At 45.4% G+C, this 25,819-nt stretch overlaps 1 protein-coding gene across 1 annotated transcript in view; it reads left to right on the top strand.

Annotated features, from left to right (window-relative positions):
* The window catches only part of ATG2A (autophagy related 2A), a 212,600-nt gene that overhangs the window by 19,418 nt on the left and 167,363 nt on the right, over positions 1-25,819 (top strand). Inside the window, exons 6-11 of the mRNA XM_073554473.1 lie at positions 8,267-8,437; positions 11,884-11,980; positions 13,754-13,915; positions 14,042-14,184; positions 16,244-16,328; positions 25,074-25,323. Coding sequence (XP_073410574.1) covers positions 8,267-8,437; positions 11,884-11,980; positions 13,754-13,915; positions 14,042-14,184; positions 16,244-16,328; positions 25,074-25,323 — 908 coding nt within the window. The remainder of the gene's footprint in view (positions 1-8,266; positions 8,438-11,883; positions 11,981-13,753; positions 13,916-14,041; positions 14,185-16,243; positions 16,329-25,073; positions 25,324-25,819) is intronic.

The raw sequence follows: 25,819 nt of genomic DNA, 5'->3' as shown, positions 1-25,819 counted from the left end.
TGGTCAATCAGGCTCACTACTGCTCCATTCACTCTTAATGGTATTACTATATTTCCGAGCGCCACGCACAGCTGATCTTTACGTTATCCTTGTATCTTTGGCGTGCCTCAATAATATGTTTTGAGTCCCCGCAGCTGCATGATTTGCTACTGTCTAACAAACCACAAAACATACAGCCGCAGGGACTCGAACATTTTTTTCGAGCACGCCCAAAATCCTTGAATAACACCATAACATGCTTGAATAACACTTTATCCGAGCACATTTGCTCATCACTACTTGTGACGTTTCAGTTCGCCTAGTCCTGTTGGGTTGTCCTTTTTTTTTTAATTTTTTTTTTATTATTTGGAATGCTTCCTATACATCAAAATAGGAAAGATAATTGCACATACCCTGCAACACCAGTGCCAATCCTCCTCTGCTGGCTCCAGTCTTTCTTTATATGCTGCAGCAGTGATATTATATGACTGCTGCAGCCAATAACATGCTGTCTACATTAGCAACTATGTAGAGCCTACTGATTGCTTGCAGTGGTCATGTGATGTCACCCCTGCAACTGTATGAGCGAAGCCTAGAGCCAGAATGGAAGAGGCAGGGGCTGGAGCTGTAGGAGGTGATTACAGATGACTTAACTTTTATGTACAGGAAGACTTAAGAGAAAAAAAAATGTAGTTGAGCAACCCCTGTGAGGCAGTGACCGGTGTTATATGTGAGGGTCGTTTTGTGTCCCCCAGGATGCGCTCAGAAGCGTATTAGATCCGCTGGAGTGCCTTGTGGTCACAGCAGTGTGCCTGTGAGTCACAAGGCAGAATAAAAGTAAGTTTGAACCTGGTCAAGTTATTTTGACCAAGGAGCTTGTTCAGTAAAACCAGGTATGGGCTTTTATTTTTGAAACGGACTGCAGGAAGGTAGTGCGGCTGGTCAGTTTCCTCCAGACCAGATCTTATAAGTGGCCCATGGCCACAGAGTCTGGAGGAAAGGAAAAAGAAATCCCTACAATAGGGTTTTGGGTGTGTCAGTTTTGGTCTGCAAGCAGACAGAGCTGTTGGTCTGCAGAGCACTCCCTGTGTGAGGCAACACAGGGCCAAGTGGAGCCAAAGGGTCCCCTGCATACACGGCAGTGCGGTTGCTCATGGCTACCAGTCCCAGACTGTTTTGTGTTTTTCTTGGCTCTGATCTGGAGGATACAGAGTGCTGAGTTTTGGACATTAAACACATTTTGTTTTGAACTTGCTTGGGTCACTGCCTCATCACTGCACAGTGTGGACACCGCTGCATTACATATGGTTGGAGAATGCGGGCAGTGTGAATTGAGGCATACCCCAACACCAGCTGCAAGTCTGTAATTAAGCCGGCCACATTGCAACCCAGGCCTGCGTACAAACTGGAGGCGATCCTAAGGCAGCTGGTCCTCACACAGCAACAAACTAATAACCTGTTGCTGCAGCAAATTGCAGCCCTTCGTGAGGCACCTCCAGCACCGACCCCGGAACGTTGCAATGCCCGAGACAAGATCCGCTCCAATTTGAGGAAACGGAGTCCGGAAGATGATGTGGAAGCTTTCCTTACCGTCTATGCGTGCATGGCAGAACGGGAGAACCTGCCAACGTTACAGTGGGCTGAAGTGGTGACTCCGTTCCTGAGGGGTGACGTGCTAACGGCCTACTTGGACATCAGTCGGGAGGACGCCCAGGACTATGCCAAGCTAAAAGGTGAGATCCTTGCCCGACTGGGGGTTAATACTTACATGAGAGCTCAACGGGTGTTTTCATGGACTTATGTGGAATCCCAGCCTTCCCGGTCTCAGGTTTATGACTTGCTGCAGCTTGTGAAACGGTGCCTCCAACCTGAGATTTTAACCCCACTTCAGATAGTGGAGAGGGTGATGGTCGACCGACTGATGAGGGCTCTGCCAGCAGCCATACAGTGTTGGGTGGGACAAGGGGACCCGGGCACCCTGGACCAGGTGGTAGGACTGAAGAGCGGTATATGGCCACTCAGTACCGAACGTCAGCTGTTCAAGGTACTCATTAATGGGTACCAGATGGAAGCTCTCTTGGACTCGGGGAGCTTGGTGACTTTATTATATGGTTCCCTGGTTGCTGGGGACAGTCCTAATGGACAGAAGGTGGGGTGGTGTGCATATATGGGGACCTCTGAGAGTACCCGACCGCGGAGGTCACGTTCTCCGCCCTGTGTGGAGAAATAAAGCGTGGTGGGGGTGGTAAAGACTCTTCCGTATGGGACTTTATTGGGAAGAGACTTACCCCTGTTCTGGTCCCTCTGGGAGACCAGGGTTAACCCTCTCAGAGACAATGGTGTTCAGGGCGACGATCCAGAGTCAAGGATACCGGCCGTAGGGGTCGCCAACCTAGGCACAGAGTGTAACCCTGATATGTTTCCCTTAGAAGTATTGGCAGGAGAGGTTGGGGAGTCCCCACTGATCCCTGAGCTGTAGTTGTCCTCTGGTAATTTCGGGACAGCACAGCTCCAGGATCCCACTTTGACACAGGAAAGAGTAATCAAGGTAAATGGGGTGGCTCAGCAACCGGGTGCGGCGATGGAGTTCCCACAAATGGTGATCAAACAGGAATTACTGTACAGGGTTGATAAAACCCGAGGTGAGGTGGTAGAATAACTGGTAGTGCCCCAGACCTACCGTCGAACAGTGCTCGTCATGGCTCACACTCACATGCTGGGAGGGCATTTGGGCGCCAAAAAGATGGAGCGCATACTGCAGCGTTTTTTTGGCCAGGTGTCTACGCTGAGGTCCAAAGGTACTGTTAGACGAGTCCGGAGTGCCAACTGACCTCACCCACCACGAACTACCGGAGTCCATTGGTGCCTCTGCCCATTATAGAGGTACCTTTTGAGTGGATTGCGATTGGATCCGGTAGGGCTAATAGTAAAATCCGGCAGTGGACACCAACACATATTGGTAGTTGTAGACTACGCCACCCGGTACCCAGAGGCGATACCAGTCTGCCACACCTCGGCTAAACTACTAGTCCGTGAACTATTTGCTATGTTTTGTCGCCTTGGGCTACCCAAGGAGATTCTTACAGATCAGGGAACTCCTTTTATATCTAAGGTGACCAGGGAGCTACAGTCATATGTTAAAGTTTGGGCACCCCTATTAATGTTAACCTTTTTTCTTTATAACAATTTTGTTTTTTGCAACAGCTATTTCAGTTTCATATATCTAATAACTGATGGACTCAGTTATTTTTCTGGATTCAAATGAGGGTTATTGTACTAACAGAAAATGTGCAATCTGCATTTAAACAAAATTTGACCGTTGCAAAAGTATGGGCACCTCAACATAAAAGTGACATTAATATTTTGTAGATCCTCCTTTTGCAAAAATAATAGCCTCTAGTCGCTTTCTGTAGCTATTAATGAGTTCCTGGATGAAGGTATTTGTGACCATTCCGGTTTACAAAACAATTCCAGTTCAGTTAAGTTTGATGGTCGCCGAGCATGGACAGCCCGCTTCAAATGATCCCACAGATGTTCAATGATATTCAGGTCTGGGGACCGGGATGGCCATTCCAGAACATTGTAATTGTTCCTCTGCATGAATGCCTGAGTAGATTTGGAGCGGTGTTTTGGATCATTGTCTTGCTGAAATATCCATCCCCTGCGTAACTTCAACTTCGTCACTGATTCTTGCACATTATTGTCAACAATCTGCTGATACTGAGTTGAATCCATGCGACCCTCAACTTTAACAAGATTCCCAGTGCCGGCATTGGCCACACAGCCCCAAAGCATGATGGAACCTCCACCAAATTTTACTGTGGGTAGCAAGTGTTTTTCTTGGAATGCTGTGTTTTTTTAGCCACCATGCATAACGCCTTTTTGTATGACCAAACAACTCAATCTTTGTTTCATCAGTCCACAGGACCTTCTTCCAAAATGTAACTGGCTTGTCCAAATGTGCTTTTGCATACCTCAGGCGACTCTGTTTGTGGCGTGCTTGCAGAAACGGCTTCTTTCGCATCACTCTCCCATACAGCTTCTCCTTGTGCAAAGTGCGCTGTATTGTTGACCGATGCACAGTGACACCATCTGCAGCAAGATGATGCTGCAGGTCTTTGTAGGTGGTCTGTGGATTGTCCTTGACTGTTCTCACCATTCTTCTTCTCTGCCTTTCTGATATTTTTCTTGGCCTGCCACTTCTGGGCTTAACAAGAACTGTACCTGTGTTCTTCCATTTCCTTACTATGTTCCTCACAGTGGAAACTGACAGGTTAATCTCTGAGACAACTTTTTGTATCCTTCCCCCTGAAAAGCTATGTTGAATAATCTTTGTTTTCAGATCATTTGAGAGTTGTTTTGAGGAGCCCATGATGCCACTCTTCATAGGAGAATCAAATAGGAGAACTACTTGCAAGTGGCCACCTTAAATACCTTTTCTCATGATTTGATACACCTGGCTGTGAAGTTCAAAGCTCAATGAGGTTACAAAACCAATTTAGTGCTTCAGGAAGTCAGTAAAAAGTAGTTAGGAGTGTTCAAATCAAGAAAATGATAAGGGTGCCCATACTTTTGCACCGGTCACGTTTTGTTCAAATGCATATTGCACATTTTCTGTTAGTACAATAAACCTCATTTGAATCCAGAAATATAACTGAGTCCATCAGTTATTAGATATATGAAACTGAAATAGCTGTTGCAAAAACCAAAATTGTTATAAAGAAAAAAGGTTAACATTAATAGGGGTGCCCAAACTTTAACATATGACTGTATATTAGCTGCTCCAGAGTAAACAGCTACGGACGTCGGTGTACCATCCACAAACCGATGGGTTGGTGGAGAGGTTTAATAAGACCCTCAAAGCCATGCTCACAAAGGTGGTTGCCAAGGATGGGAGGGATTAGGGCAATAACATGTCCCATCTGATGTTCGCCATCCGGGATGTACCCCAGGCGTCCACAGGTTTTTCCCGTTTGAGCTGTTATATAGCAGGCATTTGAGGGAATTGCTCAATGTAGGTCAGGAGACGTGGGAGCAGGAGCCCACTCTGCATTGAAGTGTAATTGAGCACTTGGAAAGCATGCCAATCGATTATGACCCATAGTAAGAGAGCATCTGATGGATGCTCAGGCTGCACAGAGCCGTACGTACAATAAAAGGGCCATGGTCAGGACCTTTAAAGAAGAAGACAGGGTGTTGGTACTAGTGCCCACCCCATAGAGTAAGCTCATGGCCAAGAGGCAAGGGCCTTATGAGATACGGGGAAGGTGAGAGGAAGTGAGCTATAGAGTATAACAACCCGGAAAAAGGAAACCCGAGCAGCTGTACCATGTAAACCTGCCAAAGGCCTGGAAGGACCGGGAATGTTTGGTCACAGAGGCAACTCCGTTCGTACCAACAGGGGTCCCACTGGCACTGGCCAAGGACACAGCAGGGGGTCAGGTTAAAATAAATGATGCTCTTACCAAACAGCAGCGGCGGGAGGCTTGTGCCCCTCATGCAGAGGAATACGGACATATTCTCAGAGCTGCCGGGGCGGACCTCGATGATACATCATGACATTGTCACCAAGCCCTGGGTAAGGGTATGGATGAAACCGTACCAAGTGCCAGAAGCCTGAAGGTAAGCCATCGCAGCCGAGGTGAAGCAAATGCTCAAGATGGGAGTTATTGAGGAATCCTGAAGTGAGTGGGCCAGCCCCATTGTCCTTATCGCAAAACCAGATGGGTCATTACGCTTTGTAATTACTTCAGGAGGTTAAATGAAGTGTCAAAATTTGACCTGTATCCCATGCCATGGGTGGACGAGCTAATTGAGAGACTGGGAGAGGCCCAGTACTTCACCATGTTGGATCTCGCAAAAGGTTACTGGCAGGTCCCTTTAACAGAGTCAGCGAAAGAAAAGACCGCTTTTCTAACACCAGAAGGTCTCTATCAATATTTCATCTTGCCTTTTGGGTTACATGGGGCTCCGGCCACATTCCAGAGGCTGATGTACATTGTGTTAGCGCCTCATTGGGTTTATGCGTCGGCCTATTTGGATGACATAGTCCTCTTTAGTACCAACTGGGATACCCATCTGTCCCAGGTACAAGCAGTGCTGGAGTCTCTTAGAGTCGCGGGATTAACAGTAATCCCAAAGAAATGCGCGATAGGTCTCACGGAGGCCCGGAACTTAGGATACGTGATCAGCCGTGGGGTTATCGAGCCCCAAGTGAACAAGATTGAGGCAATTTAAAACTGGCCCAAGCCCTTAAGAACGAAACAAGTGAGGGCATTCCTTGACATCATTGAGTACTACAGCCGATTTATACCCAATTTTGCTGGCAAATCAGCACACCTAACAGACCTGTTAAAAGGTAAGAAGACGGTGATAGTCCGGTGGAATTCTCAAGCGGAGGAAGCGTTCCAGTTTCTGAAGTCGGCGTTGTATGGACAGCCGGTCTTCATCAGCCCCGACTTCAAGAAAACCTTTGTTGTGTAAACAGATGCCTCAGAGGTAGGTCTAGAAGCAGTGCTGTCACAAGAGGTGAACAGGGTTGAGTAGTGATGAGCGAATAGCATTGTTGCTTAGGTTTTCCCGAGCATGCTCGGGTGTCCTCCGAGTATTTTGGTGAGCTTGGAGATTTAGTTTTCGTCGTCTCAGCAGCATGATTTGCGACTGTTAGAAAGTCTGATTACATGTGAGGAATGCCTGATTGTTAGGGAATTCCCACTTGTATTCAGCTTGTCCAGCAGCCGTAAATCATGTAGTTGAGACGACGAAAACTAAATCTCTGAGCACGCCAAAATACTCGAACACCCGAGCATGCTCTGGAAAACCCGAGCAACGAGTATACTCGCTCATCACTAGGGTTGAGCATCCAGTCCACCTATTTGAGCCAAAAACTGACCCTGGCAGAGAAAAATTATAGCGTAGTGGAGAAGGAGTGCTTTCCATTTAAATGGGCCTTGGAGTCCTTACGCTACAGTAGTAAAGAGTTGGCTGTCAGACACAACCAGACCCCATAGAGAAGGCAGGGATGGTTTATTACCATATCTCCTTTGTTGATTAGTAATTATACCATGCTGAAGGACAGCTATGTATATGATATAGAAAGTAGACTCAGATCAGGTCAGCAGTTCAAGAAAGCGTCTGAACTTTCCCTGTAGCGGGGGTTAACATACGAATCCCAATTACCCTAGAAATCGGCAATATAAAATGTAATTAAATATTGAAATGTTGACCAACAACCTAGTGAGAATCACTCACGTAATATTCAAATTGCATATATGGATATTCATGAAAGACAATGATAACCTTCTCGAAAAGATATGAATAAACCAAAATAAAGTCCAAGTTAATAAAGACTTAAAATTTTTTGTATTTAATTACACAATAAAAGGAAAACCAAACAATTGGACATAATACAATACCATAATATGTCATAGTGTAAGGAGATAATTACATAGTGAACACATGGGCCATGAGTAAATACTGTGATCATAAGAAATCCATAAGCAAATATAAAGTGCATATAGTGAACAGACCTAAAGTCTGAAAGCCTAAATAAGGTGCATAGGAAATGTAATGGGATCATAAATACCCGTAATCAGCGGCTCAATGTGTTTCCAGCTCCCTCCAACGTACGTTTCGTCCACCGTGGCTTTCTCAAGGAGTATTTCCTTGAGAAAGCCACGGTGGACGAAACGTACGTTGGAGGGAGCTGGAAACACATTGAGCCGCTGATTACGGGTATTTATGATCCCATTACATTTCCTATGCACCTTATTTAGGCTTTCAGACTTTAGGTCTGTTCACTATATGCACTTTATATTTGCTTATGGATTTCTTATGATCACAGTATTTACTCATGGCCCATGTGTTCACTATGTAATTATCTCCTTACACTATGACATATTATGGTATTGTATTATGTCCAATTGTTTGGTTTTCCTTTTATTGTGTAATTAAATACAAAAAATTTTAAGTCTTTATTAACTTGGACTTTATTTTGGTTTATTCATATCTTTTTGAGAAGGTTATAAATATTGAAATGTGCCTGAAAGATCATTTTTGGTATTACGGGGTGCACAAAGTGCGAAATAAATGAAAAGGTAAATAAACGTTAGCAAGAAAACTCAATAAATAAAACAAAATAAAAAAGCACTGCCATTCTGAATCACTGTTTCCAGGCTGTTTTCCTGCCCGCCCCTGTAAAAAATATACAATTTAATTTTTTAATTTATTTATTATTGTCCTTTTTGTTTTGTAACTTATGTTTCTATTTTAATTCTCTTGTTAACAGAACTCTCCTGAACCCACTAAGCACACAGATACTGATTTGCCTCAATCATTAGGGGCTGCCAGTCGACCAACACAACCCCCTACCACCCCGACCCTCCAGATAGGCAGCTGCTCTGGATGTACAGAACTGATAATCAAACTGAAGCAGAATGATATGTTTCCAGGACCGAAGGTGAGAAAATGGCTGTATTTACTTGCCTGTAAACTGGATATATTACAGGATGGTTAAGAATTATAAGGACTGTCCAGGAGAAAATGCTTTGAATAAGGCCGGGGTCACACTTGCGAGTGTGATGCGAGAAACTCTTGCATCAATACCTGGCACTGCTGCCGCACTCGGAACCGGAGTGTGCGGCTGCATAGAAATACATGCATCTGCACACTCCTGTCCGAGTGCCAGCGGTAGCGCCTGGTATTGATGTGAAATACTCGCATCACACTCGTAAGTGTGACCCCGGCCTGACAAAAACATCCATTATCCAAACATTTAAAGACCCACCACCGCTCCCCAACTCTAGTGGGGCCGAGCACATGTTGTACACCCATTACTGTTGCAGCCAGACACTCCTTTAGCAGTGATGCCTGTATTAATAGCACACGACAAGTGATGGGCGAGCTCTAAAATGCTTGGGTATTTGTTGCTCGATTTGAGCAAATCGTAATGCGCGGGTGTTCATTTCAAGTAGTGAGCATAATAAAAGTCAATGGGAAACTAGAGCATTTTTCCAGCTGACCCTACCAAGAGGTCTGGGAGGGCAGGAGAACTGCTGAAATGGATGGAAACTGCTCTGAAATGGAACGGGAACAGCATGGGAAAGATCCCTGGACGCATTTCTGACTCCAGGTCGCTGCTGGAAACAATGTTTTCAGAGTATAATGCCTCTTTCTCTATCGCTTCATTGAGGGACATAGGAAACCATGGTCTCTAAATTTAGTCCAAAGCTTGGTTTGGGGCCTTTTACTGCAGCTGGGACACTTACCCCTGCATCCAGCCATTCAGTCGAGCGGGCTCTCCCACACGCCCCACCCACTGTCCTCCTCCAATCGCTGCATGCCTGACATCCTAAATGCACGGGAAGCCAGCACTCCTTGTCTGGCACATGGGCACTCGGCGCCATCTTTTCTCGGCGGCGTTACTTCGCTTTAGGAAGAGTGGTGAACCGTACCCCGGGGACGAAATTTAGTGACCATGGTTTCCTGTATCACCAATGAAGGCTACAAGAAAGAGATTTTACTGTAAGAACCCAAAATCATCTTTTTCTAGACTGAAAACAAAATATACAAAACCGAAGATGAAATGGATTTTACAGGGCAAAAATGTTAGGAAACATTATTTCCTGTATTATGACTTGTCAATAAGGCAAAATAAAAAAGAGAAGAAATATATGCTATCTCTCGCCGTATTTCACACCTTTATCAATAAATAAATTAAAAAAATGACATGGGGTCCCCCCTATTTTTAATAAAAAGCCAAGGCAAAGCAGACCGCTGCGTGCTATTATCAGGCTGGGAACGGCCATGGTTATTGGGCCTCTTTCATGCCTAAAAATACTAGCCCTCAGCTGCCCCATAATTGGCACATCACATTAGATGCTCCAATTCTGGCTCCTTGTCTCAGCTCTTCCCAATTGCCCTGGTGCGGTGGCAATCAGAGTAATGAAATTAGGGGTTGATGTCAGCAGCTGGCCCTGAAACAAAGGTTAGTAATGGAGAGGTGTCAGTCGGACACCCCTATTACTAATTCTGTAAGTAAAATTCAATAAACACACATAGAGAAAAGTCCTTTTATTGTGACAAAAAAAACCAAACACCAATTTATTTCCCCAAAAAATTCCCTCGCCGCTCTGTCGTAGTCCAATGGATCCACCGTAATCCACATTGATGTCACACTATGAGCCCTGTCCAAAATTCCAGCATATGGAGCCCCATTCAGGTAACAGGGCTTCATACGTTGTCACACCAGAACACACTGCCCGATCTTGCAGCATTCTGCAATAGCCGGCAATGTTTGTGACCGGTGGTGACTTCAGTAAGGTTACCGCTGGTTACAGATGCTGTTTCCCACGCTGTCACACAGCATCTGTGACCAGTGGTAACCTTCCTGATGTCACAGCTGCCAGCTCTCACACTACCCTTAGCGTCACGACCGGTAGCGACTGCTACAGCATATCAAGCTTCGCTCTGTGAACGAGGCATCATATGCTGTGGACTTCGGAGCGGTGGTCGTGGTGCCACGGACTATGTCACACCTGCACGGGACCTTTCCTTTCTAATAAAATGGGTAAATGAGAATTTTCTGGGACTGTGTTTTTTTAAATAAAGAAATTTTGTGTGTTTTTAAATAATTCATTTGCCAGTTAAGCAGATGTAAATGCTTAATAAATATTCACTCCTTCCCTCGCCCAGCTCTCTGCGCTGAGAGATGGACGGTGTAAGCAGTGAATATTCATTTTATCTGATTTCAGAGGTCAGTGGGCCAGTCATCGGGTCCCCGTTCTTAGACCCGATGACGCAATGCGGCTGGCCATTCACAATCATGCCAGTAGACAACATGGCTACTGCATTACTGTGTATGGCAGGCATCCCCCACATGTTGATTGGCTAAAAGCCGCGAAACATGTGGGACATGGACTCTAGCATTGCTCTTGAACCCCCCCCTCGATACTCAGCCGAGTAATGAGAATACCCGAGCAACCTAATGCTCGATCAAGTAACGAGCAGTGCTGAGCACGCGCTGTCATCACAATACACGACCACTGAAGAAAGCATTTGGCTGCAGTGGTCACATGGATGTTCTGCACCTGATTGCTACAACAAAGTGAATAGACAGAATTTGGCCACCAGGGTTGCGACACTGGCATTGTCAGGAGTTAGCCTTGTAGGTACCCAGTCAATTTTCGACTTTGCGCTTTCTTTTATTTCCCTCTCTTATTTTTCTTCGAGTCATAATTTGAATTACCCCATTCATTTTATCATATAATTTACTGAAAAAAAAGAGAAACCATTCTATGTCAAGTGAAATGTTTAGAGGAAAAAGCTCATTGGTTTTTGGATTTTGTTTTTTAATTTATTGTGCAGTAAAATTGACCTGGTAACCTGTCTCTCCAGGTCTGCACGATTACAGCGATACCAAACTTGCATAGTTTTTATTATTTAAGTAAAAAAAAAAGCAAAACTTTTTGTAATTAGAACAAAATCGGTTGTTTTCACCATTTTCTGTGTGTTTTTTTCCATGTTGATGGACTAGTGTGAGGGCTTGATTTTTACTTGACAAGCTGTAATTTTTAGTGGTACAGTTTTGAGGTGGATACTGCATTTTGAATGCTTTACATTGCATTTTGTGGTCGGGGGGGTATGAGTACGACTACCGAAAAACTGCAAGTTTGACATTTCAATTTTACGTTTTTTCTATATTGTTTACCTTATGGGTTACGGAATTTCTTATTTTGATAAATATTAATTTTTCTCTGACACTGTAATACTGAAAATGTTGATTTTTCTTTTCAGTGTATTTTTTAGTTCCTCTAGGTACAACATCTCCCTGTGCCATTGCAACCCATAAAAACTCTCTCTCCTCAATGTGCTTTAGCCAATATTGGTACATTTTTCTTTTTGTAGATGGAGATTGATGGGAAGATGGGGTCTCTTCACATGTTCCTGAATCCACATCAGATGGCTAACTTGCAACAACTTTTAGATGCTTTAAGTATTTCAGGTACAATAACTGGCCCCCAACTTATCAATGCATTATGTGGTTAAAACAGCACGCCAGTAGTGATGGGCGAGTAGCATTGTTGCTTGGGACTATTTGAGCATGCTCGGGTGATCTCCGAGTATTTGGATGTGCTCGGAGATCTAGTTTTTGTCGTTTCATATGCATGATTTGCGGCTGCTAGACAGCCTGAATACATGTGGGAATTCCCAAACAAACAGGCATTCCACACATGTAAGCAGCCTGTCTAGCAGTCACAAATCATGCAGCTGAGACGACGAAAACTAAATCTCCGAGCACGCCAAAATGCTCGGAGGACACTCAAGCAACGAGTATACTCACTCATCACTACACACCAGCACAAATATTTTTAACTATATAGCACTGCATAGGCTGTTAATGAAGAATAATGTAGATGTTTTAGGTGATGATCCGTTTCTGGCTTCTTTGTCATCTTGATTTTTTTTTCCATCTGATATAGCTATACTAACGCAGATTATATTTCTCACAATGAATTTTGACTTTGCCGGAGGTGATGAGGTCTCATCACATTTCACTGGCTCCTGTCTAATGACATTCAGTGATTAGTGACATAGATCTGCTGTCCTCAGACTCGCACTGCAGTCTGTTTCCTGTGTGATGAAGCTTCAGATTGTCAACCTGCCTCTTGCTGGTGATAAGTTTCTCCCTGTCAGCTCTTGTAAAGCTGCTTGCCGTAGAAATGCACTTTCTATTTTGCACAGTATTTTTAGATTCATATATGCAGTATGTCAAGTGAGGTTCTATGGACTCACCTACTTTATCATAGCACTGATACATAAAGAAGAAAGGACTAGATATAAAGGTGAGGTGCAGAGTGTCAGCGCTGCAAAGAGAGATTTAATACTAGGTGATGTCATCCTGTAGTTCATAGAAAGTCATTTCTGTCTACACATTATTTATTTTACTCATTTATATAGCACCATTAATTCCACAGCGCTTTACAGACATTATGGGCACTGTCCCCATTGGGGCTCACAATCTACATTCCCTATCAGTATGTCTTTGGAATGTGGGAGGAAACTGGAGTTCCCGAAGGAAACCCACACAAACACAGGGAGAACATACAAACTATATGCAGATGTTGTCCTTGGTGGGATTTGAACCAAGACCCCAGCGCTGCAAGGCTGCATTGCTAACCACTGAGCCACCGTGCTTCCCCGTGCACATTAGAAAATGTACTCGACTAGTCAGACAGAGGCTCGCCGCTCCTAATGAAGGAGTGAATGAATGTAACTGAGGTGGGAGGAAACAAATTACACTGCTACATTGAGTTACCATTTTATTTGCAAATTTTGCAGAACTACTACTTTTTGTTACAAGGGTTGTCCAGTTTCAGAAAACCCCTGTCCCAGGCCATTTGCTTTCAAAAAGCAAACTGCGCTTTATTCATCCTTCCCGGGTCCAGCATGGAGTCTTTGTCACTGATTTTAGCTGTCTGCTATTATTTGCAGCTCCGACTTAAAGCTAATCAGAGAGCTCAACGGCTCTGAGAATTTTGTGCCGTCTACTTAGGCAGACCTGCTGAGCTCACTGATTATATGCAGCATTGTAGACATAACATCAGCGATGCAGACCATTACAGACACCGGGAGCAGAAGTGGCAACTCTGTTCTGGACCCGGGGAGGGTGAGCAAAGCGTAGTTTGATAGTTGGAAACCGGGTTTTTTTCAAACTGGAAGACCCTTTTATCATAAGAGCCTTTAAAAGGTTGCTGACATTGGTTTTGTATTACAGAATCAAACAGTGTTAGAGAGAAGTTGCTGAAGAGTCGCCCTTTAGACATGGAGGATCTAAAGCTCATAGAACAGGATCTGAACCAGCAACTTCATTCAAGACCTGGATCCTTATTTGTGCCAGATCCTGAACTTATTACCTTTCAGAATCTAGAGAACGGAGGTGAAGATTTTACCGGCTGTCCTGCAAACATTTTCCTTCAAACTAATATTAAATTAAGAAACGTAAAACTGTGATGTATGTGAAGGAAATGTGTATTTATTCTCTCTCTCTTCCCCCCCCCCCCAGATATGTTTTTCTCTATGGCAGCCATGACAAACAGTGTCACTTCTGTTCGATCTGCACATGACTTATCGGATGTGGACCTTGATTCTTCAATTTACAGTGATTATAGCAATGCCCTGTTCCAGGGGCCGTCCTTTACTCCTGGAGTAAGTGTGGACAGTTTTACTGTAAAAAATGGATCCGGCTACTCAACTGTTTTCATTTGTATAATTGGAAACTTGTTAAAGGGAATCGGTCATGTCCCCAAACACTATTAACCTGCAAATATAGGGTTAATCTGCAGGTTAATAGCATTACAATGCTGTTGAGCTGCCTTGCTGAAAGTGCAGCAACAGGGAGAAAATTAACTTTGTTCCTCCCAGCTTTCAGTCATTGAGGTGTGTCCGGAGAAGCGCTATTAGCACGCCCTGGCACTTTGATTAACAGCAAGCACAGATGCCCTGCAAAGCGAGCTATCAAAGTGCCAGTGTAGGAATACAGCCACTGTTTACTGTGTACGGAGCGGTGACTGTAGCTGCATCAGCACCTATGAATGAATGAAAGCCAGTGGGTCATGGGAGGAATAAAACTAATTTTTATCCTAGAGCTGCACTTTCAGTGCAGTGTCTAGTAAGCATTGTAAGGCCACGTTCACACATTCAGTATTTGGTCAGTATTTTACATCAGTATTTGTAAACCAGGAGTGGGTGATAAATACAGAAGTGGTTGAAAAGTCCAGAAGTAGTGACGTGCTTCTGCTATACTTTTCCTCTGATTCTTCCACTTCTCGCTTTGGCTTACAAATAATGAGGTAAAATACTGACCAACTACTGAGCGTGTGAACATGGCCTAGCACTATTAACCTCCAGATTAACCCTATCTCCCCAGGTTAATAGCGTTTGGGGACATTCTAAGTCTCCTTTACATAGGTTGTGGTTATACTGGCAGGTTTCGTGTCTTAAATCCTTGTCTCATAACCAAATTAGAAAACAGTACAGATATTTTTTTGTGTTTTTAATAAAAAAGACAATATAGACAAATATATTTATCCAGTGTTTCTTCAGTATGCCAGAAATTAACATTTTCTAATTTATTTGGCAAGAAAAAAAAGCAATTTATTTATTTTTTTTTTTAATGTCCACTTAACATACATTTTTTTTTAAAGAAGAATAGGTTGCAGAAGAATGATGAAACATGGTGTACAAAGTATCCTACACAATACAAGGGGTTGTTTTAGGCTATGTGCATTCAGTTTTTGGAGCATAGACTGAGCGAATCTCTTAAACTTTCCTCCAAAACTCCTCAAAACTTTGAGTTTCTGCTCCAAAAATATGTGCACTCTCAGGTTTTTTTATTCATTTTTGGAGCTGAAAATAAGCAAAAACTTTCCAAATATTCCTCTAAAAGTTGACTTTTCTGCTCCAAAAAGTCAAAAAGGCTTATTGGGCACATACCTTACTTGTAAAATGAACATGAAATGTGTAAATGTCATGAATGTATAGATAGCGATAAAATCACATGTACTTGTACACTAACCCCCATGAATCCAGGACAAGCCACTCCAGTGGTCTGCGTCATGACTGGGAGCAGTGGCATCCCATTCTCAGGTCACTTGACCACCTGTGATGACTGGAATGGCGCAACAACAGATATGTCTGTGATGGAGTGCCGCTTCAGCCACTTTAAAGAAGACGGAGACATTGTCTCTTCTGGTCACAGCACATACCACAAGAGCAATCTTCGCTTGGTCCGCAGGGGTTAGAAGGGCTGAGCAAGCCTGATCTTATTGTTTTAATACACCTCCACTGGTTACAAAAAATGTAACAGGATAGACAACATTTTGAACATTTGTCTAACTGATCAAAATGTTGTCCAACTTGTTAAATCATAATAATTATTAGACTGTATTATGATCAAGATTAGGTGACGCAAAATGTAGACACAGGAACATTTACTTCATCTCTTGCCATATTTTTGAAATAACAAAATATATTGAATTTAGTCTATATTGACCCAAAAGTAGTTGCCCTGACTAGAGAGCAAATGAACAATGTCCATTGAGTCAGGGGTAGTCGGTGACAAAACCTTTCTATTTTATTTATCGTGTGCATTTATCGTAATATATTTTGCACACATTAAATAGCTAAAAGTGATTTTGATTTTCATGTGGATAATTGGGATTTTCATTTACAATGGGTATTAATTATATTGGTTTATATCATTCAGTTAATGCTCAGCAGCCCTAGACGGTATGGGAACTCACCATTTACTGCCACTATGCCTCCATTGCAAAACCTCAACAAGATACAAGGTGAGAGCTGCTGTTTTTAGCATCATTATTGTTGTTATTCATCTGCATTATGATATTTGCCATCAGCTGTGACCGCTGAGCTTCCTATCCATAATATCTCTATGAATGTACTGTACTCTTATTATACATCAGATATGTAATATGATGCCCTTGTGTATTCTTTAGACCATCTAGCTGTTTCTAAAGTGTTAATCTGCAGGAGGAGAACATAGCTGTTTCCAAGGGGTTAATCTGCTAAAAGGAGGACACAGCTGTTTGTAAAGGTTTATCTGAGTCTTACTCTGTCGCCTCATTGGGGGACACAAGACCTTGGGTGTTATGCTTTCCGTCCACTAGGAGGCGACACTATGCTTAATCTGAAAAAGATTTGGCTCTGGCTCCTCCTCCACAGCATACACCCCTGGGAGGCATCCGCCTTACCTCAGTTTTTGCTTAGTGTCGCAAGGAGGCACACCATAAGAAGATTCTTGACACAGATGAAGAAAAGAGGGTCTCTCTGAGACTCCCGGCATGGCTCCCTCCTCGGTCCTCTTTTTAGCGGTACCCGGTTGAGGTAGAGATGGCTCTTCCCCATGTCGCTCCCTCCCCAGCCCTTCGGGTGCATGGTTCGAGGTCGAGAACCCCCCTCCCTCCCCAGGCCCTGGGCCTTTTGGGTTGAGGCTGAGGTGAGGAAGAATTCCTCCTGATGGCGGTGAAGCGCCCTCCCTAACCCCCTCTAGGGATGTTAGGTTGAGACGCCGCAGGTAGGAGCTGCGTTCGCAGCGCTAACTTTATTGTAGCCCCAGCACTGCTGTGGTCTGCTATGGGGCCGGGGGCTGTCATATTTGGGCCACAGTATGCAGGGATTCCTGTCCCTGCGGCAGCGTCAGCCCTCTAAAGGGGTCAAAAAGACCCTTCACATGGCTGCGCTGCGTATATAGGGGCGTCCGGGCGATATGGCACTCATCCGGGGGGGTTTTGGTTCGTTTTCTGCCCCCCTCCGGACTACCGCGCCGCTCTGGAGCCCTTCCCGGGCAGGATTTTGTACTTTAGACCGCGGCTTCGGCCTAAGCCGAAGCCGCCGCCCTTGTTACCGCCCCCGGCCCGCCCCCCTGGATGATGATAATGACGCTGCACAGCGTCATACAGGGGGCGGATCGAACCAGGAAGGCGCGGTTTTGCCTGGCTGCGCGCCCTTTTTCTGCTCTCCGCCCCTCCTCCCTCCCACCTCTTTACCTCAGGGAAAGAAGGAAGAGAAAAAAAAAAAAAAAAAGCAGCGCTGCTATATTACTCAAGAACGCTGCACAGTCTCCAGGGGGCGCAGAACCGAAGTTTTTCTGCTGGCGCCGGATCTAGGAGCACACCGGTGGGGTAAGGCACAGCAGGATAATATCCTGTGGACGCAGACTCCCTATAGGTTCCCTATACCGCTCCTCTGCATAGCCACCCCAGTAAGGTTTTTGGTCAGAATAACCTGCCGGCACTCAGTGCACTATGTCGGTCTCCAGGTCCGAAAGAAGGAAAAAAAAAAAAAAAGGTTTATCTGCTGTTACGCAGTCTGTTCAGCCTGTAAAGCCAATCTTCCCAGTGGCAACATGCACCGTACTGCTAGAGTTGTTCCCAAAATGCTGGGTCAGTGCCCCAAGAGGCTCCTGTCACTGTTTCAACTCCACTGACATGCCGGTATGGGCCGCATCTATGTCACAGTCCATAGATACGCTGACTTCCACATTGCTTCAGGCTATGCAGGGTCATATCCCAGCTATAAGCGGACAGGCAGTCCCTGGCAATGCTAGTAGTGAACGGCTCCATAGGTCACGTTCAGCTACGTCCTCCCATGGCTCACGGTCGTCCCGCTCTACGCAGAGACACCGTAATTCTAGGTCTCCTAGACCGTCTCGTTCCAAAGATGGGCGCAGCAGATCTCCACAGAGATCTTCGGGCTTGGAAAAGTGGCGGTCCAGATTTCCCTCCAGGCAACGCCTCAGCGATGCGCAGGATTCAAAGGGCATCTGTGACTCCGAATCAGAAAAGGAAACATAGGAGTCTCAGGCTCCTTGTCCTCCTAGCAATACAGCGCTAGTTGAGGACATTATCACTTCTATTCATCGGGTGCTGGTTTTATCCGATGCTCCCCAAGAACCCCCAAAACATAAAATCTGTTTTGAGGGGTCCCTGAAGTCCCTAAAGTTTTTTTTCTGATCACCCAAGCTTTCAGGACATCCTTGATAAGCTTTTTTCGCAACCTGCCAAAAAATTCGCCAACCGTAAAAAAGGGCTAGATACTCTCTTTTTTCTCAAAAAGACCAAGAAGTGGACAGATCCACCGGAAATCGATCCCCCTATCTCTAAGCTTGCAGCACAGTCTCTCCTCTCACTGCCAGATAGCTCAACCCTGAAGGATACAGCAGATTGGTAGATTGAGCGCATGGCTCGTTCAATTTTTTGAGGCTGCAGGAGCCTCCCTGGCTCCCGCGGTCACCTCAACGTGGGCAGCCACTGCCATTCTGGCATGGGTCAAAAGATTGCAGGAGAGCCTCCAAAAGTCTGCTCCTCAGATGTTCGATCAACTAGTTCAGATAGCGGTGGTGGCAGATTACATACGCCTTGCAGCTTTTGATTCTGCAAGAGGCGTAGCAGGTATAGCAGCGAATGTAATTACAATCAGACGTATCCTCTGGCTGTGAGAATGGGAAGCGGACACGTCTTCAAACAAGCCTCTTACGGATCTCCCGTACGTCAGTGGGAGATTTTTTTCGGGGAAAAAATTAGACAAGATGATTTCCAATGCCACGGGGGGTAAGAGTACCTTTCTTCCCCAACCGCAACCTAAACGTACGTTTAAGCGACGTAACCAGGCTAAGTTCCGGTCTTTTCGGAACTCCTCAGGCTAGGCCGCTTCACGTCCTTCACGGAATTACAACCGTTCCCCCTCACAGGGACAACCAAAGGACAGCACAGAGGACGGACAAGAATTGGCGGTCAACATCAGGCCAGGCAAAGCCCAAAGGAGGGAAATTCCAGAATTTCTCCTCGTCATGACTCACGAAATACGGAAGACACCCCACCTGTAGGCGGTCGATTTTTAATCTTTCAGCAAGTCTGGCTGCCTATTACAGAGGACAGGTGGGTCAAGGAAATAGTGTCTCTCTCTCCTTCAAGCAGGAGTCAAAATACGGGTTCCCGAAAACGAGAGATTCCAAGGACTCTACTACAACCTATTCGTGGTTCCCAAAAAAGGGAGGCAGCGTTCGGCCAATTCCTGGCCCTAACGCAACTCAAAAAGTTTGTAAGAGTTCGGCAGTTTCGCATGGAGTCCCTTCGATCCATCATTGCGGCTATGGAACAGGGAGAATATCTCGCCTCCATAGACATACAAGAGGCATACCTGCACATCCCTATTGCGCCTGCTCATCAAAGATCTCTCAGGTTCACAATAGGGCAGAATCAGTACCAGTTCGTGGCTTTGCCTTTCGGATTAGTCACGGCTCCCAGAACATTCACCAAGGTTATGGCAGCCACCATGGATGTCCTACACTCCAGAGGCATAGTGGTCCTCCCATGTCTCGATCTACTCATCAAGGCACCTTCTGTCAAAGACTGCGAAGACAGCGTCTCGATCACGATCGACACACTAACTCGTCTAGGCTGGCTAGTCAACTTTAAGAAGTCGTCAACTACTCCCGAGTCAGTCACTGATCTTCCTAGGGATCCTATTCGATACCTCCAGGGGTCTGGTACACCTTCCCAAGGACAAGGTACAAGCTATCCGCGGTGCAGTTCGCATGTTAATACACATACCTTGCCGATCTCTTCGGTTTGCCAAGAGACTCCTTAGCAGGATGGCAGCAGCAATGGAGGTGGTACCATTTGACCAGTTCCACCTCAGACCTCTTCAACTAGCCATTCTCAGATCCTGGGACAGGAACCCTTTTCTCCCTCGAAAGGGAGTTCCGACTGACGGAGTCAACCAGGAAATCACCGTACTGGTGGCTCAAACCACCCGTACTGGCCAAAGGAAAATTCTTTCTTCCCAGTCGATGGAAAGTCCTGACCACCGATGCGAGTCTAACAGGATGGGGTGCAGTGCACCTACTTCACAGGGCACGTGGTCTCCAATAGAAGCGACCATGCCCATCAACATTCTGGAGATACGAGCTATCTTCCTGGCGCTAAAAGTTTTTTGCCATCTGCTGAAGGCCTCGCACATCAGAGTGCAGTCGAGCAATGCCACGGCAGTGGCATATGTGAACCACCAAGGTGGGACTCGCAGTGCCCAGGCAATGAGAGATGTGGCGCGTCTCCTTCGCTGGGCAGAAAACAAGAAATCAGTACTCTCACTGGTCCACAGTCCGGGTGTGGACAACTGGGAAGCCGACTACCTCATCAGACAGGAAATGGACTCGGGGGAGTGGTCTCTCCATTCCAAAAATCTTTCGTCGGATCTGTTATCGCTAGGGGACTCCGGACGTGGACCTAATCGCATCTCATCTCAATTGCAAGGTCTCCATTTTCATGGCAAGGACACGCGGTCCGAGGTTGCTCAGGACGGATGCCCTGGTTCAGGACTGGACTCAGTTCCAGCTTCTGTACATTTTCCCACCTCTTCCCCTGATGGCCAGAGTCATGAGGAAGATCAAACGGGAAGGAGTTCCGACCATCCTAATTGCGCCGGACTGGCCCAGACGTACATGCTCCGCCGACATCCTTCAGCATTACAGCAGACACCCCTTGGCGTCTTCCAGACCGTCCCGATCCCCTGTCTCACGGCCTGTTCTACCACCAGAATTTAGGGACTCTCAATTTGACGGCGTGGTCCTTGAAACCTGGGTTTTAACCCAGGCAGGGTTTGCTCCAGACGTCATTAGAACCATGATCAGGGCACGGAAACCAGCTCTCGCCAAAGTTTATTATCGTACCTGGAAAACGTATTTTACTTGGTGCGACTCTTGCGGGCGAATTCCGTTCCCTTACTCTCTTCCGAAAGTTCGTGGTTTCCTTCAATCAGGTCTGGACGCCGGCCTATCCTTAGGATCGCTTAAGGGTCAGGTGTCAGCGCTTTCAGTGCTCTTTCAGAAGCGTATTGCTAACAAACCAAGTCAGGACGTTTCTTCAGGGAGTCTCCAGATTGGTCCCTCCTTACAGACGTCCACTGGATACGTGGGACCTTAATTTGGTCCTAACTGCTCTACAGGCACCTCCTTTTTCAACCTCTTAAGGAAGTTCCACTTCGAGTTTTATCACAAAAGGTGGTCTTCCTCGTGGCAATCACCTCGCTACGCAAGGTGTCTGAGCTGTCAGCGCTCTCCTGCAAACAGCTTTTCCTATTCTTCCACCAGGACAAGGTGGTTCTCCGTACAGTTCCATCCTTCCTTCCAAAGGTTGTGTCTGATTTCCACCTCAATGAGGGCATCTCATTACCGACCCTTTGCCCGGCTCCGGTTCATAGAGTGCAGAGGGCCCGGCATACGCTTGACCTTGCCAGGGCATTGCGTATGTGTGTGTCTAGGACTCCACCCTTCCGGAAGTCTGATTCCTTTTTTTCCTTGTTCCAGAAGGCATTTGCAGGGGTTTACCGGCTTCAAAAGCTACCCTTGCCAGGTGGATCAGGTCCACCATCCATGCCGCCTACCGCCTAAACAATTCTCCTATTCCGGCCGGTATCACGGCACATTCCACACGGGCGGTAGGAGCCTCCTGGGCCATTCGACGCCAGGCTTCAGCACAACACGTGTGTTAAGCGGCCACTTGGACTAGCTTACACACGTTTACAAAACAATACAGTGTGCATACTCAGTCCTCAGTGGAAGCGAGTCTGGGTAGACTGGTCCTGCCGGCGGCAGTGTCCCAAGTCTAGGGACCTGTCAGCACAATATTCGTCCATTGCTTCCCACCCAGGGACTGCTTTGGGACGTCCCAAGGTCTTGTGTCCCCCAATGAGGCGACAGAGTAAAGGAGATTTTTGTGTACTCACCGTAAAATCTCTTTCTCTTAGCCTCTAATTGGGGGACACAGCTCCCACCCTGTTGCCCTTGCGGGCTGTTATGTTGGGTACTCATATTGTTCCTTGAGCTGTACATAGTAGCCTTTGTTTATAAGCTTGGTTATGTTGGATTTGTTATCTCCTCCTACTGCTTGGGTACAAAAACTGAGGTAAGGCGGATGCCTCCCAGGGGTGTATGCTGTGGAGGAGGAGCCAGAGCCAAATCTTTTTCAGATTAAGCATAGTGTCGCCTCCTAGTGGACGGAAAGCATAACACCAAAGGTCTTGTGTCCCCCAATTAGAGGCTAAGAGAAAGAGATTTTACGGTGAGTACACAAAAATCTCCTTTTTTCTTCTTACTGTATTAGGACAGCAGCAGCCAAACCACAGAAAGAAAGCTGTAGTCTTTACCTGTACCACTGCTTCTATTCTCCTCTTTCGACTCCACATTATGCAGCATGAAGTGGAGAATCTTCTGTTTTTACATGATGCAGTCCTCTGGCTCCATCCACACACTGGTATATCCTAGCTGAGAAGCAGGAAGTTTCACAGCTGTCAAATATTGAGACAGCAGAGAGTCCTGCCATGAGCTTGAGACGACTTCAGACTGCTCATAAATTCCAGAGGTTTTATCACTAAATTATTGATGAAATGTCTTAATTTTCCTAATTTATATATCTCTGAGAGGTTTATATTCTTTCTTTCTTTTACTTTATAGAGTTTCCCAAAAAGTGGTAAGTCCTTTTTAAAGAGAACCTGTCAAGTTGAAAATGGCATTTGACATGCAGGAAGAGCAGATCACATTTTTTGTGTAAAGGTTTCCAGTACTATCTAATTCATTGAAATACTGGGTGTTTGCAAACATAGGAGTCCAGTGGGTGGTCCTATTGAGTGGTTGACAGTCTTCCCTGTAGGACTGTGCATGCAGAGATAGCTGTCAATCACTGAGTAAGATTTCCCACTGGACTCAATTGTATATAATAACTGGGATATCAGTGACTAAAATACAAGTTATACTGATTTTTTTTTTTTCCCAGCAAAACTATACTGCTCAAAAAAATACAGGGAACACAAACAGCCTGTTGCAAATGGAATAGTGTTCCCTTTATTTTTTTGAGCAGTATATATATCATTCAGCTCAGCTTTTCTTTCTCTATACCATACTGTTCACAGTGTGGACTGAATGTGCAATGTGACCGGTTCACTTTAAGTAAAGCCTGGCTGTCCAGAATTTAATCTTATGATTCTGAAAGCTGTTTAATGCTGCTCAAAAATGGGCAACATGTAATTCAGGTGTGCTCAGAGAAAACATAGCCTAACTTACCTACCGGCACATGGAGAAGAGTCTGTTGTTCCGTTTTGTCCAACTTCCCCTTGCCTTGTTTGGCTTGATAGATTGCGTCCAGATGGAGCCTTTGGAGAAGAGGCACCATTGAGCTTCAGTTGCCCAAGACCGCCATGCACGTTACAGGGGTTGTCGTATCTCCCATTTCCAGGAGCACATCACTCCGCTGCCTGTTGACTTCCGGCTCTTCAAGACGAGGACATTGCACTCTTGATTTATTGACTGTTTGAACCAGCAAGTATGGCTGCTTCGCTGACCTGAGCTGTACGCTGTCTGATGCTGCACGCAGAGGGAAAATCTGAGGAGTTCAGGGCATTGAACCTGGCCTGATCGATCAATCCATCTATCTTCAGAGAAATGCTTACAAGCTCTGTAGCAAATAACTTTTGCATGCACTGTGCTCCTTGACTAGGAGACAGTCCACCACTGATAGATTTCAGCAGTGGTCAGTAGCCTTGCAAACGAGCAATGAACTCTAAATTTTGAGTAATAGTGCACTGAGCAAGTGCCCTACCATAATTTGTCCACTAAGTGTCACTGTGGTGCAGTAATCCTTTGTTCCATGTTAATGAATCATTAAAAAAGAAGGGGGGGTGAAGAAAATGGTTAATTTCTGTAGTGTAACAAGGTGAAACTGGACAGTCAGATCCACAATCTGTGGATGTGAAATGATCGTACTGGTTAGGGCTGAGGTTTTGGGTTGGGAAAGTTATTAAGCTGCTATAAGCTAATTTAGAACGTGGTGGGGGATGGAACATAAGGCTAGGGTTACCCGGCGACATGTGTCCTATGATAGCAATGCTCAGACAAGTTGCACGACCAAAAACATTTGTGCAAATCGTCTGCAACTTTTGTGCAACTATTTTAGAGTTGCAATTTTATTGTAAAAAAGACAAACGTCAAGTTGCAGACAAATAGCATGCAACTCCTGATCAGCGACAGTAAGTCCGACACATTGGGAAACGTTTGTGACTCGGTGTTGCAGTTATGGTAGTTCACATGTGGCAATGCGACACCATAATTATTTGATGGCGTGTTTCAGTGGGACGAATGTCACTGTGCAGCCCCAGCCCCAAAGCCTGTTTAATCTTTGCTGTCTCCCCCATGTGATGGAGACTATCTACAGAGAAATAAAAAAAAAAAAAAAAGTAAAGCGCGCATTATCCTTTATGGTGAAGTATACACAACCATCCTGATGCAGTGCCCTGCATATGGAGTTAGCGACAGTTCTCCTGATAACTATCCTACATTGGTAATTGGAAGTACTTGCTAGCATTATTATTACACCTGCTACATATTGGGATTGGATCTTGGAGATAGGAATACCCCACTAACTTAAAATCCTGCTTAAATAAGGTCAGGAATGTTTAGATTCTGAATTACATGCATTATTATTTTTTTTTTCTTTTTTTTTTATTTCATCTACTTTTTTTGGCAGGTAAACAGTCGTCCTCACCCCTGGAACTTCTGAAACCTGAGATGCTGCTGAAGCTCACTGTGGGTGGTCTTACTGTCACTGTGCCGCATATTCCCGCCGATGCCACTAATCCACAGGACCCCGCCTGTAGAGAAGCAGCAAATCACTTTTTCAAGGAGCTAGGATATTTCAAGGATGCAGCCTTCAGTGGACGCGACTTTGGTCACCTTCGGGAGCATTTTCAAAGGGCTTGTCAGCTGAGCAATGTCAGGTAGGAGAACATTACGTTGCCAATTACATGGAAGACACTGAGTATTGCCTGGAAATCCTAAAATATAGCAGTTGTAACCCTGACCTGTGCTTAAAGGGGTTTTCCTTTTCAAATCGATAAGACTGCAGTCACTCTCTGTGACTGCAGACTTAGGAATTCCCCCAGCACACGAACTGTGCTTTGTGGAGATTCACCGATTTTGCATCCGAGTCCGGGAGGTTATGTAGGAGTTATACATACTACTGGCCAGCGGGTGTGGCCTCACTTGCATACAAGTCTATGCAGCGAGGTCATGCCCACTAAACGGGCCCTGGTCGGGACTATGTATAACTTATAGATACCCTCCTATCCTGGCTCAGAATCTGGAGAATCTCTGCAATGCACAGTGCCTGGGTTGGGGGGATTCATAAGTCTACAGTCACACTGAGTGACTGCAGACTTACAGATTTGGATCGGACAACCCCTTTAAATCACGGAGGCCATAAATTACAGAGGT

The sequence above is a fragment of the Dendrobates tinctorius genome, unplaced genomic scaffold (assembly GCF_039654945.1).
Source record: "Dendrobates tinctorius isolate UK_male_01 unplaced genomic scaffold, ASM3965494v1 ptg000211l, whole genome shotgun sequence".
Classification (NCBI taxonomy): Eukaryota; Metazoa; Chordata; class Amphibia; order Anura; family Dendrobatidae; genus Dendrobates; species Dendrobates tinctorius.
This window is presented reverse-complemented; position numbering and strand designations above follow the sequence as displayed.